The following is a 20502-nucleotide window of genomic DNA, read 5'->3' on the forward strand; positions in this document are numbered from 1 at the left end:
GTTTGATTTTCCTCAGGTTTTCGCCTGCAATATGAGTTCTGTTATAATCACAGACAATATTTTGATAGTTTTGGAAACTTTAGAGTGTTTTCTATCCTAATCTGACAGATATATGCATATTCTAGTTTCTGTGCCTGAGAAATAGGCCGTTTCAAATGGGTACATTTTTTTGCCAAAAACAAAAATCCTGCCCCCCTACACTCAAGAAGTTAACAAACTATAGTTTTGGCAAGTCGGTTAGGACATCTACATTGTGCATGACACAAGTCATTTTTTCAAAATAGTTTACAGACAGATTATTTCACTTACAATTCACTGTATCACAATTCCGGTGGGTCAGAGGTTTACATACACTGAGTTGACTGTGCCTTTAAACAGCTTGTAAAATTCCAGAAAATTATGTCATGGCTTTAGAAGCTTCTGATAGGCTAATTGACATCATTTGAGTCAAATGGAGGTGTACCTGTGGATGTATTTCAAGGCCTACCTTCAAGCTCAGTGCCTCTTTGTTTGACATCATTGGAAAATCAAAAGAAATCAGCCAAGACCTCAGAAAAAAATTGTAGACCTCCACAAGTCTGGTTCATCCTTGGGAGCAATTTCCAAACACCTGAAGGTACCACGTTCATCTGTACAAACAATAGTACACAAGTATAAACACCATGTGACCACGCAGCCGTCATACCGCTCAAGAAGGAGACGCATTCTGTCTTCTAGAGATTAACGTACTTTGGTGCGAAAGGACCTTGTGAAGATACCGGGGGAAAACAGGTTCAAAAGTATCTATATCGACAGGAAAACGAGTCCTATATCGACATAACCTGAATGGCCGCTCAGCAAGGAAGAAGCCACTGCTGCAAAACTGCCATAAAAAAGCCAGACAACGGTTTTCAACTGCACATGGGGACAAAGATTGTACCTTTTGGAGAAATGTCCTCTGGTCTGAACAAAAATATAACCGTTTGGCATAATGACCATCGTTATGTTTGGAGGAAGAAGGGGGAAGCTTGCAAGCCAAAGAACACCATCCCAACCGTGAAGCACAGGGGTGGCAGCATCATGTTTTGGGGGTGCTTTGCTGAAGGAGTGACTGGTGCACTTCACAAAATAGATGGCGTCATGAGGAAGGAAAATGACGTGGATATATTGAAGCAACATCTCAAGACATCAGTCAGGAAGTTAAAGCTTGTTCGCAAATGGGTCTTCCAAATGGACAATGACCCCGAGCATACTTCCAAAGTTGTGGCAAAATGGCTTAAGGACAACAAAGTCAAGGTATTGGAGTGGCCATCACAAATCCCTGACCTCAATCCCATAGAACATTTGTGGGCAGAACTGAAAAAGTGTGTGCGTGCAAGGGGACCTACAAACCTGACTCAGTTACACCAGCTCTGACAGGAGGAATGGGTCAAAATTCACCCAACTTATTGTGGGAAGCTTGTGGAAAGCTACCTGAAACATTTGACCTAAGTTAAACAATTTAAAAATCCGCGCTTCGGTCTGCTTCGGTCTGCAGGTTGTATAACTTTTCATTACATTTCATTATAGTACAACGGTTTGATTTGTCTAATCTTAGCAATTTCTTCTTAGCTAGCTACATAGCCGTCTTTGTATCAAAGATAATTGCGTAATTATCGTATTTCGTCGTCCTCCTATCTGCCCAGCAGCTAGCCAGCTAGCAAACGTTCACCGTCTACCGTAGCACTGTAGTAACTATCACACTCAACTGAACGACTTGATTAGTGTAGTGTTAGCTAGCTACATAGTTGTCTTTGCTGTCTTCGTATCCAAGATAATTGTGTAGTTTAGAGTGTGTAGTCTTAGAGCGATTATCTCAATTTACCGAGGTTAGCTAGCCAGCTATTTGTCGTCCTTAACGTAGGAGTCACTCCTAGCTAGCCAACAGCTAGCCAACGTCTACTGAATAGAACTTTCGCATTCCGGTCGCATTCCGCTTCGCTCCACAGGTAGTATCACATTTTCATTTCATTTCATTACAGTCCCAACGGTGTGATTTGTTTGATCGTAACTAGCTACATAGCTAGCTACATAGCCGTCTTTGTTTCAAAGATAATTGTGTAGTCTAGAGCGATTTTCTAGGTTAGCTAGCCAGCTATTGTCGTTCTTTTAACGCAACGTAACGTAATCAACACTGCTAGCTAGCCAGCTAGCCCCCGAATAGCAGCATTGTAGAAACTTTACACTCAACGGAACGACTTGATTAGTGTAGTGTCAACAACGCAGCCACTGCCAGCTAGCCTACAAAGTCAACAACGCAGCCACTGCCAGCTAGCCTACCTCAACAGTACTGTATCATTTTAATCATTTTAGTCAATTAGATTCTTGCTACGTAAGCTTAACTTTCTGAACATTCGAGACGTGTAGTCCACTTGTCATTTCAATCTCCTTTGCATTAGCGTAGCCTCTTCTCTAGCCTGTCAACTATGTGTCTGTCTATCCCTGTTCTCTCCTCTCTGCACAGACCATACAAACGCTCCACACCGCGTGGCCGCGGCCACCCTAATCTGGTGGTCCCAGCGCGCACGACCCACGTGGAGTTCCAGGTCTCCGGTAGCCTCTGGAACTGCCGATCTGCGGCCAACAAGGCAGAGTTCATCTCAGCCTATGCCTCCCTCCAGTCCCTCGACTTCTTGGCACTGACGGAAACATGGATCACCACAGACAACACCACTACTCCTACTGCTCTCTCTTCGTCCGCCCACGTGTTCTCGCACACCCCGAGAGCTTCTGGTCAGCGGGGTGGTGGCACCGGGATCCTCATCTCTCCCAAGTGGTCATTCTCTCTTTCTCCCCTTACCCATCTGTCTATCGCCTCCTTTGAATTCCATGCTGTCACAGTTACCAGCCCTTTCAAGCTTAACATCCTTATCATTTATCGCCCTCCAGGTTCCCTCGGAGAGTTCATCAATGAGCTTGATGCCTTGATGAGCTCCTTTCCTGAGGACGGCTCACCTCTCACAGTTCTGGGCGACTTTAACCTCCCCACGTCTACCTTTGACTCATTCCTCCCTGCCTCCTTCTTTCCACTCCTCTCCTCTTTGACCTCACCCTCTCACCTTCCCCCCTACTCACAAGGCAGGCAATACGCTCGACCTCATCTTTACTAGATGCTGTTCTTCCACTAACCTCATTGCAACTCCCCTCCAAGTCTCCGACCACTACCTTGTATCCTTTTCCCTCTCGCTCTCATCCAACACTTCCCACACTGCCCCTACTCGGATGGTATCGCGCCGTCCCAACCTTCGCTCTTTCTCCCCCGCTACTCTCTCCTCTTCTATCCTATCATCTCTTCCCTCTGCTCAAACCTTCTCCAACCTATCTCCTGATTCTACCCCCTCAACCCTCCTCTCCTCCCTTTCTGCATCCTTTGACTCTCTATGTCCCCTATCCTCCAGGCCGGCTCGGTCCTCCCCTCCCGCTCCGTGGCTCGACGACTCATTGCGAGCTCACAGAACAGGGCTCCGGGCAGCCGAGCGGAAATGGAGGAAAACTCGCCTCCCTGCGGACCTGGCATCCTTTCACTCCCTCCTCTCTACATTTTCCTCCTCTGTCTCTGCTGCTAAAGCCACTTTCTACCACTCTAAATTCCAAGCATCTGCCTCTAACCCTAGGAAGCTCTTTGCCACCTTCTCCTCCCTCCTGAATCCTCCTCCCCCCCTCCTCCCTCTCTGCAGATGACTTCGTCAACCATTTTGAAAAGAAGGTCGACGACATCCGATCCTCGTTTGCTAAGTCAAACGACACCGCTGGTTCTGCTCACACTGCCCTACCCTGTGCTCTGACCTCTTTCTCCCTCTCTCTCCAGATGACATCTCGCGTCTTGTGACGGCCGGCCGCCCAACAACCTGCCCGCTTGACCCTATCCCCTCCTCTCTTCTCCAGACCATTTCCGGTGACCTTCTCCCCTTACCTCACCTCGCTCATCAACTCATCCCTGACCGCTGGCTACGTCCCTCCCGTCTTCAAGAGAGCGAGAGTTGCACCCCTTCTGAAAAAACCTACACTCGATCCCTCCGATGTCAACAACTACAGACCAGTATCCCTTCTTTCTTTTCTCTCCAAAACTCTTGAACGTGCCGTCCTTGGCCAGCTCTCCCGCTATCTCTCTCAGAATGACCTTCTTGATCCAAATCAGTCAGGTTTCAAGACTAGTCATTCAACTGAGACTGCTCTTCTCTGTATCACGGAGGCGCTCCGCACTGCTAAAGCTAACTCTCTCTCCTCTGCTCTCATCCTTCTAGACCTATCGGCTGCCTTCGATACTGTGAACCATCAGATCCTCCTCTCCACCCTCTCCGAGTTGGGCATCTCCGGCGCGGCCCATGCTTGGATTGCGTCCTACCTGACAGGTCGCTCCTACCAGGTGGCGTGGCGAGAATCTGTCTCCTCACCACGCGCTCTCACCACTGGTGTCCCCAGGGCTCTGTTCTAGGCCCTCTCCTATTCTCGCTATACACCAAGTCACTTGGCTCTGTCATAACCTCACATGGTCTCTCCTATCATTGCTATGCAGACGACACACAATTAATCTTCTCCTTTCCCCCCTCTGATGACCAGGTGGCGAATCGCATCTCTGCGTGTCTGGCAGACATATCAGTGTGGATGACGGATCACCACCTCAAGCTGAACCTCGGCAAGACGGAGCTGCTCTTCCTCCCGGGAAGGACTGCCCGTTCCATGATCTCGCCATCACGGTTGACAACTCCATCGTGTCCTCCTCCCAGAGTGCTAAGAACCTTGGCGTGATCCTGGACAACACCCTGTCGTTCTCAACTAACATCAAGGCGGTGGCCCGTTCCTGTAGGTTCATGCTCTACAACATCCGCAGAGTACGACCCTGCCTCACACAGGAAGCGGCGCAGGTCCTAATCCAGGCACTTGTCATCTCCCGTCTGGATTACTGCAACTCGCTGTTGGCTGGGCTCCCTGCCTGTGCCATTAAACCCCTACAACTCATCCAGAACGCCGCAGCCCGTCTGGTGTTCAACCTTCACAAGTTCTCTCACGTCACCCCGCTCCTCCGCTCTCTCCACTGGCTTCCAGTTGAAGCTCGCATCCGCTACAAGTCCATGGTGCTTGCCTACGGAGCTGTGAGGGGAACGGCACCTCAGTACCTCCAGGCTCTGATCAGGCCCTACACCCAAACAAGGGCACTGCGTTCATCCACCTCTGGCCTGCTCGCCTCCCTACCACTGAGGAAGTACAGTTCCCGCTCAGCCCAGTCAAAACTGTTTGCTGCTCTGGCCCCCCAATGGTGGAACAAACTCCCTCACGACGCCAGGACAGCGGAGTCAATCACCACCTTCCGGAGACACCTGAAACCCCACCTCTTTAAGGAATACCTAGGATAGGATAAAGTAATCCTTCTCACCTCCCCCCCCTTAAAAGATTTAGATGCACTATTGTAAAGTGGCTGTTCCACTGGATGTCATAAGGTGAAAGCACCAATTTGTAAGTCGCTCTGGATAAGAGCGTCTGCTAAATGACTTAAATGTAAATGTGAGGGTATGTAAACTTCTGACCCACTGGGAATGTGATGAAAGAAATAAAAGCTGAAAAAAATAATTCGCTCTACTATTCTGATATTTCACATTCTTAAAATAAAGTGGTGATCCTAACTGACCTAAAACAGGGAATATTTACTAGGATTAAATGTCAGGAGTTGTGAAATGTCAGAATAACAGTAGAATTTATTTAAGCTTTTATTTCTTTCATCACATTCCCAGAGGTCAGAAGTTTACATACACTCAATTAGTATTTGGCAGCATTGCCTTTAAATTGTTGAACTTGGGTCAAACAGTTCAGATAGCCTTCCACAAGCTTCCCACAATAAGTTGGGTGAATTCTGGCCCATTCCTCCTGACAGAGCTGGTGTAACTGAGTCAGGTTTGTAGGCCTTCTTGCTCGCACACTCTTTTTCAGTTCTGTCCACAAATGTTCTATGTGATTGAGGCAGGGCTTTGTGATGGCCACTCCAATACCTTGACTTTGTTGTCCTTAATAAGCCATTTTGCCACAACTTTGGAAGTATTCTTGGGGTCATTGTCCATTTGGAAGACCCATTTGCGACCAAGTCTTGAGATGTTGCTTCAATATATCCACCTAATTTTCCTCCCTCATGATGCCATCTATTTTGTGAAGTGCACCAGTCCCTCCCGCAGCAAAGCACCCCCACAACATGATGCTGCCACCCTCGTGCTTCACGGTTGGGATGGTGTTCTTTGGCTTGCAAGCTTCCCACTTTTTCCTCCAAACATAACAATAGCTATTATGGCCAAACAGTTCTATTTTTGTTTCGTCAGACCAGAGGACATTTCTCCAAAAAGTAAGATCTTTGTCCCCATGTGCAGTTGCAAACCGTAGTCCGGCTTTTTTATGGCGGTTCAGGAGCAGTGGCTTCTTCCTTGCTGAGCGACCTTTCAGTTTATGTCAATATAGAACTCGTTTTACTGTGGATATAGATACTTTTGTACCTGTTCCCTCCAGCATCTTCACAAAGTCCTTTGCTGTTGTTCTGGGATTGATTTGCACTTTTCACACCAAAGTACGTTCATCTCTAGGAGACAGAAGGCGTCTCCTTCCTGAGCGGTATGACGGCTGCGTAGTCCCATGGTGTTAATACTTGCGTACTATTGTTTGTACAGATACACGTGGTACCTTCAGGTGTTTGGAAATTGCTCCCAAGGATGAACCAGACTTGTGGAGGTCTAAACATTTTTGTGGGGTATTTTCTGATTTCTTTGGATTTACCCAAGATGTCAAGCAAAGAGGCACTGAGTTTGAAGGTAGGCCTTGAAATACACCCACAGGTACACCTCCAATTGACTCAAATGATGTCAATCAGCCCATCAGAAGCTTCTACAACAATGACATAATTTTCTGGAATTTTCCAAGCTGTTTAAAGGCAGTCAACTCAGTGTATATAAACTTCTGACCCACTGGAATTGTGATAGTGAAAGAATCTGTAAACAATTGTTGGAAAAATTACTTGTGTCATACATAAGGTAAATGTCCTAACCGACTTGGCAAAACTATATTTTGTTAACAAGAAATTTGTGGAGTGGTTGAAAAAAGAGTTTTAATGACTCCCAACATAAGTGTATGTATCTCTATCTGTATGAAGGCGTCCCATACCCATGATGCCATAGCGGAGGCTGCTCAGCTGATGAGGGAGGCGGTGGATGACATCATGGTGACCCTGAACGAGGCCGCCAGCGAAGGGGGTATGGTGGGCGCCATGGTGGACTCCATTGCTGAGGCCATGGGCAGGGTGAGTGGGGTTGATGGGGGGCAGGATGAGTGGGGTATGGTGGATTCCATGGGCAGGATGAGTGGGGGTGACGGGGGCAGGATGAGTGGGGTATGGTGGATTCCATGGGCAGGGTGAGTGGGGGTGACGGGGGCAGGATGAGTGGGGTATGGTGGATTCCATGGGCAGGGTGAGTGGGGGTGACGGGGGGCAGGATGAGTGGGGTATGGTGGATTCCATGGGCAGGGTGAGTGGGGGTGACGGGGCAGGATGAGTGGGGTATGGTGGATTCCATGGGCAGGGTGAGTGGGGGTGACGGGGGCAGGATGAGTGGGGTATGGTGGATTCCATGGGCAGGATGAGTGGGGGTGACGGGGGGGCAGGATGAGTGGGGTATGGTGGATTCCATGGGCAGGATGAGTGGGGCAGGGTGGATGATGCAGCAACACCGCTCCATGTTGTAGGACTGACAAGGAGAGGGATAGAGAGTGCTTTTGCCATGATCAGTTGCATTGTAAAGATTCAATATATTTGGCTGTGTAGGAAGAAGAAGCCTCGAATGCTGAAACATCTTGTTGCATCTCTCTCTCAACAAGTGGTCTGGTCCAAGCTGTAGAATCTGACGTGCTGTGTTTGTCTCCAATCTGCATCTATACTGCGGTTTATGTCATTTTTATTTGATTTATTTATCTGTTATTTTACCAGATAAGTTGACTGAGAACACGTTCTCATTTGCAGCAACGACCTGGGGAATAGTTACAGGGGAGAGGAGGGGGATGAATGAGCCAATTGTAAACTGGGGTTTATTAGGTAAATTGGAATTTAGCCAGGACACCGGTGTTAACACCCCTACTCTCACGAAAAGTGCCATGGGATCTTTAATGACCTCAGAGTCAGGACACCCGTTTAACGTCCCATCCGAAAGACGGCACCCTACACAGGGCAGTGTCCCCAATCACTGCCCTGGGGCATTGGGATATTTTTTTAGACCAGAGGAAAGAGTGCCTCCTACTGGCCCTCCAACACCACTTCCAGCAGCATCTGGTCTCCCATCCAGGGACTGACCAGGACCAACACTGCTTAGCTTCAGATGCAAGCCAGCAGTGGTATGCAGGGTGGTATGCTGCTGACCAGGACCAACACTGCTTAGCTTCAGATGCAAGCCAGCAGTGGTATGCAGGGTGGTATGCTGCTGGCAAAAATCATGAATGTACATTCCTATGAACTCTGTATGAATGTGTCTGACTTGAATAAATGGGGATAATCTGTTGAGATAATTTTCTGAGATAACAGCGTTCTTTAACCGGCATTTGTAGTGGAGGTGAATTCCAGGATTTAACATAGTGGATACCAGTCTATCACTATTATCGTCAGTACACATTCCAGCCAGCGTGCCAGAAGCATCCAATGTGGGAACCATTTGTGTCTTACTCTGTGTTGTGGTAAAGTGGCTGACATCATAACGACGGGTGTCTAATAAGTGACAGTATATTTACAGACTGATATGCTAATGATGGATTGGAATGAGCTAATGTGCATATTCATGATCATATTCTGAAGGTGGATACTTTGCCAGGAAGACGTTAGTAAGGAACTATGTTAAAACAGTTCAGTATGCCAAGAGAGTTCATAATGCAGGTTGAATAAGGGTTGTATGTTTGGCTTAAGGGTTGTTTAAGGGTTGGTTTTTAGTTAGAATAAGGTTTTGTATGTTTGGTTGAAAAAGGGTTGATTTTTGTTTTTTGGGAGGGTTGGAATGTTATTTATTTTTTCACGTTTGAATGAGGGTTTATTTTTGGTTGAGTAAGGGTTTTCTATTTTTGTTTCCTCTCAGCTGGACGAGGGGACCTCTCCTGAACCAGAAGGATCGTTTGTAGACTACCAGACTACCATGGTGAAATACTCCAAGGCCATTGCGGTCACCGCCCAGGAAATGGTAAATTAGATTCAGATGGAAATACCGATTTTATTTTTGTTTAACAATTTATCTCTAGAGCGATCAATCAATATAATTGTATTTATAAAGCCCTCTTTACGACAACATTTGTCACAAAGTGCTTTGCGGTAACATAGCCAACATTCGTTATCCAAACGTCTTGTTTCAGGACTCAACCCCTTTTTCTTCCTGTGGACCACAAGTCATCCACAAACGTCCTCCAGCAGGCTCTGTGTTGTATAGTTTTCTCTATTCCTTTCAAGGATTCAGGAAGTCTGGGGTTAATGTTGACTGGTCTCTCTGTCCTCTAGATGACCAAGTCTGTGACGTGTCCAGAGGAGCTGGGGGGTCTGGCCTCTCGGGTGACCACAGACTACAGCCAGCTGGCCCTGCAGGGACGTCTGGCCGCGCACACTGCAGAACCCCAGGAGGTATCCAACCACTATAGTCAATCCCATCCATCTATCCACCCATCTCTATTGTACCAATTTGACTACTATGTCACTCTAATCTGCTTTCTACTCAACAAACCTGGTACCAGAATACCTGGATTCAAATGTACAACCAGAGAGATTAATTCAATCTTTATTTTGTCACCTTATTAGGTTAGTATTAAGTTATGTCTTGGGTTGATTGGTGTCTTCTATGCTGGTACTGTCTCCCTCCAGATTGGTTTCCAAATCAAGGCTGGTGTCCAGGAGCTGGGTCACGGCTGTATCTTCCTGGTGCAGAAGGCTGGAGCGCTGCAGATCACCCCCTCAGACAGTTACACCAAGAGAGAGCTCATAGAGTGTGCCCGCACTGTCACAGAGAAGGTACTGTACTGTAGGAGAGGTCTTCCATCGGAATAAGGGGTCACATACCTGGTTTACCATACACCTTCCTTTTCAACTCCCATCAATTCAATAAGTCAATTGGAATTTGAGTAATGAAAAGAAAAATCATCTTTAAAAATAAATGACATTTTCAGTTGTTGAATTGAAATAGAAATGTAGAGGTAACCTGAAAACTACGACATAATATCTTGGCCTGCCTACAGGGTTCCCATTGCAACTTTAAAGGAACGTCTAGTAGTACTTTAGGAACTTGTGTGACACCATTCCAGTTGACTTTAAGGCCTTCGGTAGAGCCAGGGTCTCCAGTCAATTCTGTTTAATGATACATGATAAGTATTCCACTGGCACTAAATTAATACAGTGAAACATGTCAAACAAAGAGCAGTGTAAAGGTACATACGCCAATAATCTGCTTTGATGTATTCGGTGTTTCTGCTGTTATCACAGATCATCCTCCTAGGAAGGAATGCTTTATGCTTTTCCAAGGACATTGCTAAAGTCTTTGTGTGAATGTGGTAGAATTTTATTGGCTCTGCTTTAAATATCCATGTAGGGAAATGGACAGATTCTCTGTCTCTGTGTCTGTCACTCTCACTGTCTGTCGCTCTCACTGTCTGTCGCTCTCACTGTCTGTCGCTCTCACTGTCTGTCGCTCTCACTGTCTGTCGCTCTCACTGTCTGTCGCTCTCACTGTCTGTCGCTCGCTCACTGTCTGTCGCTCTCACTGTCTGTCGCTCTCACTGTCTGTCGCTCTCACTGTCTGTCGCTCTCACTGTCTGTCGCTCTCACTGTCTGTCGCTCTCACTGTCTGTCGCTCTCACTGTCTGTCGCTCTCACTGTCTGTCGCTCTCACTGTCTGTCGCTCGCTCTCTCTCTGTCGCTCGCTCTCTCTCTGTCGCTCGCTCTCTCTCTGTCGCTCGCTCTCTCTCTGTCGCCGCTTCTCTCTGCTCGTCGCCGCTTTCTCTGTCGCCGCTTCCGCTCGCTGTCGCTCGCTGTCGCTCGCTCGCTTGTCTGTCTGGCGCCGCTCTGGCGCCTGGGCGCCGCTTGTCTGTCTGGCGCTCGCTCTGTCTGGCGCTCGCTCTGTCTGGCGCTCGCTCACTCTGTCGCTCGCTCACTCTGTCGCTCGCTCACTCTGTCGCTCGCCGCTCTCTCTGTCGCCGCGTCTGTCGCTTCTGTCGCCGCTGTCTCTGTCGCTCTGTCTGTCGCTCGCTCACTCTGTCGCCGCTTCTCTCTCTGTCGCCGCTCACTCACTTCTCTGTCGCCGCTCACTCACTCTTCTGTCGCCGCTCTGTCGCTCACTCACTGTCGCCGCCGCTTCTCTCGCTGTCGCCGCTTCACTCACTCTCTCTGTCGCCCGCTCACTCTCTCTGTCTGGCGCTCGCTCTGTCTGGCGCTCGCTCTCTCTGATTTGCCAGATATTCTCTCAGCTGAGTAGGTAGCAGAGGAAATAAGAGTGCCATGTAGCTGTCATTTTGACTGGACGGGTTCTCTAGTCCCTATGGTCTGCATCTGATATGGATAGACATTAGACCAACACATAAATACATCTGAGAGCACTGCAGTGACAGAAAACAAAAGGACACAAGAAAACACACCGACAGTCACACCAACTCCCTTTCTCTGATCTAGCCCCAGTGTCAATGGAGGCTGTGATCTGTGATTGTTTGTTTGTGGCTCCTACAGGAGTCCTCAGTGTGTGTTGTCTCTGCTTGTGTCTCTCTGGATGTATTAAACTGAGCAGCTTGACTGTATCTGTCCAGGTGTCGATGGTGCTGTCGGCCCTACAGGCTGGTAATAAGGGCACTCAGGCCTGCATCACAGCTGCCAGTGCTGTCTCTGGCATCATCGCTGAACTGGACACCACCATCATGTTCGCCTCCTCTGGCACACTCAACGCAGAGAATGACGAGTCCTTCGCTGACCACAGGTGTGTGTCACTACAAGAACAGTAATGAAACAAAACTTTGAATAACTGGGGACATTTTGTTAGTCCCCACAAGGTCATGTGCTATTTCTATGGGGTCTAGAGTTAGAATTAGTGTTAGGGTTAGAATTACATTAAGGATTAGGAGCTAGGGTTAGGTTTAGGATTAGGGTTAGGAGCTAGGGTTAAGGTTAGGAGCTAAGGTTAGGTATAGGGTTAGGAGCTAGGATTAGGTTTAGGGATAGGGCTAGGGCTAGGGTTAGGTTTAGGGTTCGGAGCTAGGGTTAGGTTTAGAGTTAGGAGCTAGGGTTAGTGCTCGGGTTAGTTTCAGGTTTAAGGTTAGGTTTTTGGGTTCTGGTAAGACGAACCATCAAACAGGCAACGCGTCAATACAGAACTAAGATGATGATTACCAGGACTTGAACTCAAAACATGTGCGGACCAACTGACAAGTGTCTTCATTGACATGTTCAAACTCTCCCTGACCGAGTCTGTAATACCTACATGTTTCAAACAGACCACCATAATCCCTGTGCCCAAGATAGCGAAGGTAACATGCCTAAATGATTTGAAAGGCTGGTCATAGCTCACATCAACACCATCATGCCAGAAACCCTAGACCCACTCCAATTTGCATACCACCCCCAACAGATCCACAGATGACTCAATCTCAATCGAACTCCACACTGCCCTTTCCCACCTGGACAAAAGGAACACCTCTGTGAGAATGCTGTTCATTGACTACAGCTCAGCGTTCAACACCATAGTGCCCACAAAGCTCATCACTAAGCTAAGGACCCTGGGACTAAACACCTCCCTCTGCAACTGGACCCTGGACTTTCTGACGATGACCCTCCTCCTGTACTCCCTGCTCACCCAAGACGTCATGGCCAAGCATGACTCCAACACCATCATTACGTTTGCTGATGACACAACAGTGGTAGGCCTTATCACCCACAACAATGAGACTGCCTATATGGAGGAGTTTAGAGACCTGGCAGTGTGATGTCAGGACAACAACCTCTCAATGTGAGCAAGACAAAGGAGCTGAGCGTGGACTATAGGAAAAGGAGGGCCGAACAGGCCTGCAATAACATCGACGGGGCTGTAGTGGAGCGGGTCGAGAGTTTCATTTTCCTTGGTGTCCAGATCACCAACAAACTATCATGGTCCAAACACACCAAGACAGTTCTGAAGAGGGCAAGATGAAGCCTTTCCCCCTCAGGACACTGAAAAGATTTGGCATGGGTCCCCAGATCCCCAAATGTCTACAGCTGCATCCTCACCGGTTGCATCACTGTATGGCAACTGCTCGGCATCTGACCGGAAGGCGCTACAGAAGGTAGTACATACGGCCAGATAAATCTCTACGGCCAAGCTTCCTGACATCGGAAACTATATACAGTGGGGCAAAAAGTATTTAGTCAGCCACCAATTGTCGAAGTTCTCCCACTTAAAAATATGAGGCCTGTAATTTTCATCACACTTCAACTATGACAGACAAAATGAGAAAAAAAATCCAGAAAATCACATTGTAGGATTTTTTTATTAATTTATTTGCAAATTATGGTGGAAAATAAGTATTTGGTCAATAACAAAAGTTTATCTCAATACTTTGTTATATACCCTTTGTTGGCAATGACAGAGGTCAAACGTTTTCTGTAAGTCTTCACAAGGTTTTCACACACTGTTGCTGGTATTTTTGCCCATTCCTCCATGCAGATCTCCTCTAAAGCAGTGATGTTTTGGGGCTGTTGCTGGGCAACACGGACTTTCAACTCCCTCCAAAGATTTTCTATGGGGTTGAGATCTGGAGACTGGCTAGGCCACTCCAGGACCTTGAAATGCTTCTTACGAAGCCACTCCTTCGTTGCCCGGGCAGTGTGTTTGGGATCATTGTCATGCTGAAAGACCCAGCCACGTTTCATCTTCAATGCCCTTGCTGATGGAAGGAGGTTTTCACTCAAAATCTCACGATACATGGCCCCATTCATTCTTTCCTTTACACGGATCAGTTGTCCTGGTCCCTTTACAGAAAAACAGCCCCAAAGCATGATGTTTTCACCCCCATGCTTCACAGTAGGTATGGTGTTCTTTGGATGCAACTCAGCATTCTTTGTCCTCCAAACACAACGAGTTGAGTTTTCACCAAAAAGTTATATTTTGGTTTCATCTGACCATATGACATTCTCCCAATCTTCTTCTGGATCATCCAAATGCTCTCTAGCAAACTTCAGACGGGCCTGGACATGTACTGTCTTAAGCAGGGAGACACGTCTGGCACTGCAGGATTTGAGTTACTGATGGTAGGCTTTGTTACTTTGGTCCAGCTCTCTGCAAGTCATTCACTAGGTCCCCTCGTGTGGTTCTTGGATTTTTGCTCACCGTTCTTGTGGTCATTTTGACCCCACGGGGTGAGATCTTGCGTGGAGCCCCAGATCGAGGGAGATTATCAGTGGTCTTGTATGTCTTCCATTTCCTAATAATTGCTCCCACAGTTGATTTCTTAAAACCAAGCTGCTTACCTATTGCAGATTCAGTCTTCCCAGCCTGGTGCAGGTCTACAATTTGGTTTCTGGTGTCCTTTGACAGCTCTTTGGTCTTGGCCATAGTGGAGTTTGGAGTGTGATTGAGGTTGTGGACAGGTGTCTTTTATACTGATAACAAGTTCAAACAGGTGCCATTAATAAAAGTAACGAGTGGAGGACAGAGGAGCCCCTTAAAGAAGAGCAAGACAGGTATGTGAGAGCCAGAAATCTTGCTTGTTTGTAGGTGACCAAATACTTATTTTCCACCATAATTTGCAAATAATTTCATAAAAAATCCTACAATGTGATTTTCTGGATTTTTTTCTCATTTTGTTTGTCATAGTTGAAGTGTACCTATGATGAAAATTACAGGCCTCTCTCATCTTTTTAAGTGGGAGAACTTTCACAATTGGTGGCTGACTAAATACTTTTTTCCCCCACTGTACTTGGCGGTGTCAGAAGAAGGCCCAAAGAATTTTCAGACTCCAGGCAACCAAGTCATGAACTGTTCTCTCTGCTTCCGCACTGCAAGCGGTACCGGTTCGCCAAGTCTTGGACCAAAAGGCTCCTTAACAGCTTCTACCCCCAAGCCATAAGACTGCTGAACAACTAAACTAATTGAATGGCCACCCAGACTATTTACATTGAGTACGGGTTAGGTTTAGAATTAGGGGTTAGTGAAAATAAGAGTTTGAATGGGACTGAATTGTGTCTTCCCACAAGGTTGTGTGTGACAGATACAGCTGGAATCAGGTCTTAGGCCAGGGGTGTCAAACTCATTCCACGGAGTCTGAGTGTCTGCGGGTTTTTGGTTTTTCCTTTCAATTAAGACCTAGACAACCAGGTGAGGGGAGTTCCTTACTCATCAGTGACCTTAATTAATCAATCAAGTACAAGGGTGGAGTGAAAACCTGCAGACACTTGGCCCTTCGTGGAATGAGTTTGAGACGTGCCTTAGGCCAACCTCCACCCCTGCACGCAGTAACAGGAAGACTTATAGCCTAGTGATCAGGCAGGAGGAAGTGTCTGGACTGGAGTCACATTACAAATCATTCAGACTGGGAGGAGAGGAAGTCGCTCAGTACTTCAGACCAAACCCTTGTATTAAACACTTCAGACCTCTGCTGACCTCTACCTGACCCCTGCCTCTGCAGATGCTCTGACAAAGATCAACCTTTGATATGGAAATCTCTGAAGGTTGAATGATGTCGTCTTTTAAACACTAGAACCGCTTGGCATCTATGGACCCCCTTCAAGCTAATGAGCAGTCATTTTGACTGCAACATTCTAACAGTGTAATTAATATATTTCATGTTATAGCAAAAATGATAATTTGGTTGTGTTAATGAAGGCCTTGGGTAACACGATGATCTGATTTGTATTTTATTTCAAATTACACAGCATTTTCCTTTACTGTGATGCTCAAGCACAAAAATTCTAGTTTTGAATACATTTGATTTGTTTAGTGGTTTGTTACATCTATGAAACAGAAAGCATATGCTTAGGAGCATGACAACAGCTTATTTTTAGAAAGACAAAAGAAAATACCCCAACCACCAAGAAGTAGGGTCAAAAGACGCACGATCAAATGATGACAACATCAGTAGCCTGAACATCATTAGAAGTAGGGTCAAAAGACACACGGTCAAATGATGACAACATCAGTAGACTGAACATCATTAGAAGTAGGGTCAAAAGACACATGGTCAAATGATGACAACATCAGTAGCCTGAACATCATTAGAAGTAGGGTCAAAAGACGCACGATCAAATGATGACAACATCAGTATCCTGAACATCATTATAGGCACCAAGTGGTCTTGATAAATAGTGAAACTTGGCACAACAGCAATAATGACATTACAATGAATATATGTTAATATGACAGTAGTCAAAAATAAACTATTATTGTCAGCTCGTACTTCATCAGTTGGGTTTCATTTAGCTAGTATCCCTTGTCCTAAGCAACTTTCACTTGCTTGACACACTTGGACATACCTTTGTTTGGTTGTAGTGCGTAATAGTATCCGGTTTTCTCTTGCTTGTGTCCCGTTGTCTTGTCATTCTTCAGCACTGTTGTTGAGTACAACAGCTGTGCAGGTTTCTTATTTTGCGCAGAGGCAGGGTGCTCCCATATCTGTTTGTTCATGGTGCCTGCCATACTTGTTTTCTTTGCAAGCAACTTGTTCGCCAATGACAGTGAAGTGAAGTAATTGTCCATGGTGACAGTTCTCTCCTTGCTAACGTAAGGTTCCACAAGCCTCATCACCCCATTCTCTGAAACTTGTGCCTGCTGCGAGATGTGCATATTTCCCCAGAGATTGAAAGCTGTTCAACAATTATGCTCTCACTGTGGAGCGTCCTCCAAGTTGTCCAGAGTAGTCTCATAAGACTGGTTGGATTTGTTTTGCTGATATAGGGAACATACCATTTTGAGATGATGATGATTACAATGGATCAATACAATAGAATGGCCCTCCCTGTTCTTCATTCACAATTAGTGATTACATTAGTAAACTTCTTTCGCTTCCCCTTTCTCATCAACTCACCCATTTTCCACATCATACTTTACTTCATTTATTTCATCTGTTGTGTGTGAAATTAATTTAGGTGTAGTTTAGGTTTAGTTTCAACTTTGGACTCCACTTTCAACTGTCGGAAGAAGGAGCAGAGCAGGCCCTCCTGTTGGGAGGAGGAGCAGAGCAGGCCCTCCTGTTGGGAGGAGGAGCAGAGCAGGCCCTACTGTTGGGAGGAGGAGCAGAGCAGGCCCTACTGTTGGGAGGAGGAGCAGAGCAGGCCCTACTGTTGGGAGGAGGGGCAGAGCAGGCCCTCCTGTTGGGAGGAGGAGCAGAGCAGGCCTTCCTGTTGGAAGGAGGAGCAGAGCAGGCCCTACTGTTGGGAGGAGGGGCAAGGGGGAAAAAACATTCAAAAAATGACATGCCCTCCTATAACTGGTTATTTACACCAGTTCTGTTTGTGATATTAAGATTCTAACAACGGCGGTGTTTGTAGACTTATTTAGGAAAAGTCAAGGACGGAGTGGGCAAGAGTTAATGGCAGAGTAATAAAAACCAAAAGGATAATGAACTGTCAAAATGACTGCTTTAGGGTTCTAGTGTTAAGAGCTATCATTTTGAATGGGTTAAAATAGTTTTGACATATCTTTGTGTTGGTGGAGGGTCGTCTCATAGCAGGGTTGTAATAATTAGACCATTGGAATAAAATAAAAACCGTAATGTTTAACCATGGCCCATGGTAACTCCTGTAGAAGTTTAGAGATTTTACCATCTCCTTCGGTCTCTCTTCGTCTGTCCGTCTCTCTCTCCTCCCTCTCACCGCACCCCCTCCCAGGGAGAACATATTGAAGACAGCGAAGGCTTTGGTGGAGGACACTAAGATGTTGGTGTCTGGAGCAGCGTCCGGTCAGGACAAACTAGCCCAAGCTGCCCAGTCCTCAGCTAAGACCATCACACAGCTCACTGACGTGGTCAAACTGGGCGCCGCCAGCATCGGCTCTGACGACCCAGAGACACAGGTGACCTATTTTTCATTTTAGGTGACATCTTCTGTTCCCAGAACATTCCTTAGTGGATGAAATTACTGTACCTGTTTTTAATTAATAAAACAAAGGCCTACTGTAACTTTCCTTTCAAAGAGACTGCTATTAAAAGTAGGAAGTACTGTAGCTAGTTAGGGGGACCTATTGATGCACCCAACCTGGGATGGACTCTACCCCAGGTTGTGTCCTTAATAAGCTGATGATATGTGTGTTCTGTATAGGTGGTTCTGATCAACGCCGTGAAAGACGTGGCCAAGGCCCTGGCTGAGCTCATAGGAGCCACTAAGTGTGCTGCGGGCAAGGCTGCAGACGACCCGTCCATGTACCAGCTGAAGAGTGCTGCCAAGGTAGGAGACCCAGTGAGACCCATATTGGACTCTAAGGCCACTGTCTCTAACAGGCATTGTTGCATCATCATCACTCCTGGCTGTAGCTTTTTATACAGTTATTATACATCTTCTTGACAGAGTGCTTTTTAGTCCAGCACTAGGCTTAATCTGTGTCCGGGAAACCAACCAATTCTGTTTGAACTCTGTCTAGTGCTCTGAAATAAAATATTGTAAGATGAAATCTTGTAATCTACGCCCAGTTGTCCCCCAGAGACATGGCAGAAGTGAACGGGATGCCTCCTCAGTCTGATATGTGCATAAAGGGTGTTCTGGTGAGCACTTCCACTACACCAGATGAAGGCATGCTGTCGTTGTGTGCCATAGCAGCAGATTTCTTCCCCCTCCTTTAGGCCTAGCCATTAATCAACATCCCATCTACCTCCCCATGCTCTAATCTCATCCAGCGCTAGTCAATGACTCATCCAAATGGAAAGGAAGCGAGATCTAAAATCACTGTTAGCCACTACCTACCTAGCGCATGCGGTGGAAATGTAGTTTAACAGACTGATGGGTTGTGTCCCAAATGGTATCCTATTCCCTATATAGTGCTCTACTTGGGGCCCTGGTTATAAGTAGTGCACTATATAAATCAAATCAAATTTATTTATACAGCCCTTCGTACATCAGCTGATATCTCAAAGTTCTCTATAGAAACCCAGCCTAAAACCCCAAACAGCAAGCAATGCAGGTGTAGAAGCACGGTGGCTAGGAAAAACTCCCTAGAAAGGCCAAAACCTAGAAAGAAACCTAGAGAGGAACCAGGCTATGTGGGGTGGCCAGTCCTCTTCTGGCTGTGCCGGGTGGAGATTATAACAGAACATGGCCAAGATGTTAAAATGTTCATAAATGACCAGCATGGTCGAATAATAATAAGGCAGAACAGTTGAAACTGGAGCAGCAGCACAGCCAGGTGGACTGGGAACAGCAAGGAGTCATCATGTCAGGTAGTCCTGGGGCATGGTCCTAGGGCTCAGGTCCTCCGGGAGAGAGAAAGAAAGAGAGAATTAGAGAGAGCACATGTGGGGTGGCCAGTCCTCTTCTGGCTGTGCCGTGTGGAGATTATAACAGAACATGGCCAAGATGTTCAAATGCTCATAAATGACCAGCATGGTCAAATAATAATAAGGCAGAACAGTTGAAACTGGAGCAGCAGCACGGCCAGGTGGACTGGGGACAGCAAGGAGTCATCATGTCAGGTAAATCCTGGGGCATGGTCCTAGGGCTCAGGTCCTCCGAGAGAAAGAAAGAGAGAAGGAGAGAATTAGAGAACGCACACTTAGATTCACACAGGACACCGAATAGGACAGGAGAAGTACTCCAGATATAACAAACTGACCCTAGCCCCCCGACACATGAACTACTGCAGCATAAATAGGGAATAGGATGCCATTTGGGACACAGTCATAGTAATCCAGGGCACTCCTTTTAACCTGCTTTTGGACCTTCTCCAAGCCCTGAGGCAGACAGACGGTAGATAACAGGTTAAGTTTGGCTTATATTAACTTCAGCTCAAGCTGCAGGGTGGTTCATGTTGATGGCTGTTGTGCTGCCTGTCTTTCAGTTCCATATGGTGTTTATGTACATAATACCAACAGCACACGCAAACTGTCAACAGAAAAAAATGTTCATCTCTCCGCCCACCAAAGGCAAGATGTCTCTCTGATGCCCCCAGTGCTGTCTCTCCCACTGACATCCATGGACCTGTCTCCCCCATTGTCCCCCCTCTGGTAACCCACCAGGTGATGGTGACCAACGTGACGTCCCTGCTGAAGACGGTGAAGGCTGTGGAGGACGAGGCCACGCGGGGGACCAGAGCCCTGGAGGCCACCATTGAATGTATTAAACAGGAACTCACGGTAAGCAGTCATCTATAAAGTGATTTATTTCATCAATGACTTGATTAGGATAGATGACAATGGACATGCTCTCTCACTTCCGCTTTGTGGCCGAAACGTGTCCTCAAGCTAAGCTGTAAATGCTGTATTAGTTATGTACTATAAAAGCATTGACATATTGAATCATCAACCATAACGGTTTATATACTCGTCACTAGATGAGCT

At 46.7% G+C, this 20502-nt stretch overlaps 1 protein-coding gene across 2 annotated transcripts in view; it reads left to right on the plus strand.

Annotated features, from left to right (window-relative positions):
• Nucleotides 1–20502, plus strand: part of LOC115117595 (talin-2-like) — a 155010-nt gene that overhangs the window by 125230 nt on the left and 9278 nt on the right. Inside the window, exons 42-49 of one of the 2 annotated variants that reach the window (XM_065013202.1) lie at nt 7145–7291; nt 9105–9206; nt 9518–9637; nt 9875–10021; nt 11803–11969; nt 17846–18029; nt 18275–18400; nt 20182–20298. In XM_065013202.1, coding sequence (XP_064869274.1) covers nt 7145–7291; nt 9105–9206; nt 9518–9637; nt 9875–10021; nt 11803–11969; nt 17846–18029; nt 18275–18400; nt 20182–20298 — 1110 coding nt within the window. Of the gene's footprint in view, nt 1–7144; nt 7292–9104; nt 9207–9517; nt 9638–9874; nt 10022–11802; nt 11970–17845; nt 18030–18274; nt 18401–18642; nt 19156–20181; nt 20299–20502 lie in introns of those variants that run through there. The other variant, XM_065013203.1, reaches the window with a different exon arrangement.

Source organism: Oncorhynchus nerka, linkage group LG28 (genome assembly GCF_034236695.1).
Source record: "Oncorhynchus nerka isolate Pitt River linkage group LG28, Oner_Uvic_2.0, whole genome shotgun sequence".
In the NCBI taxonomy this organism is placed as follows: Eukaryota; Metazoa; Chordata; class Actinopteri; order Salmoniformes; family Salmonidae; genus Oncorhynchus; species Oncorhynchus nerka.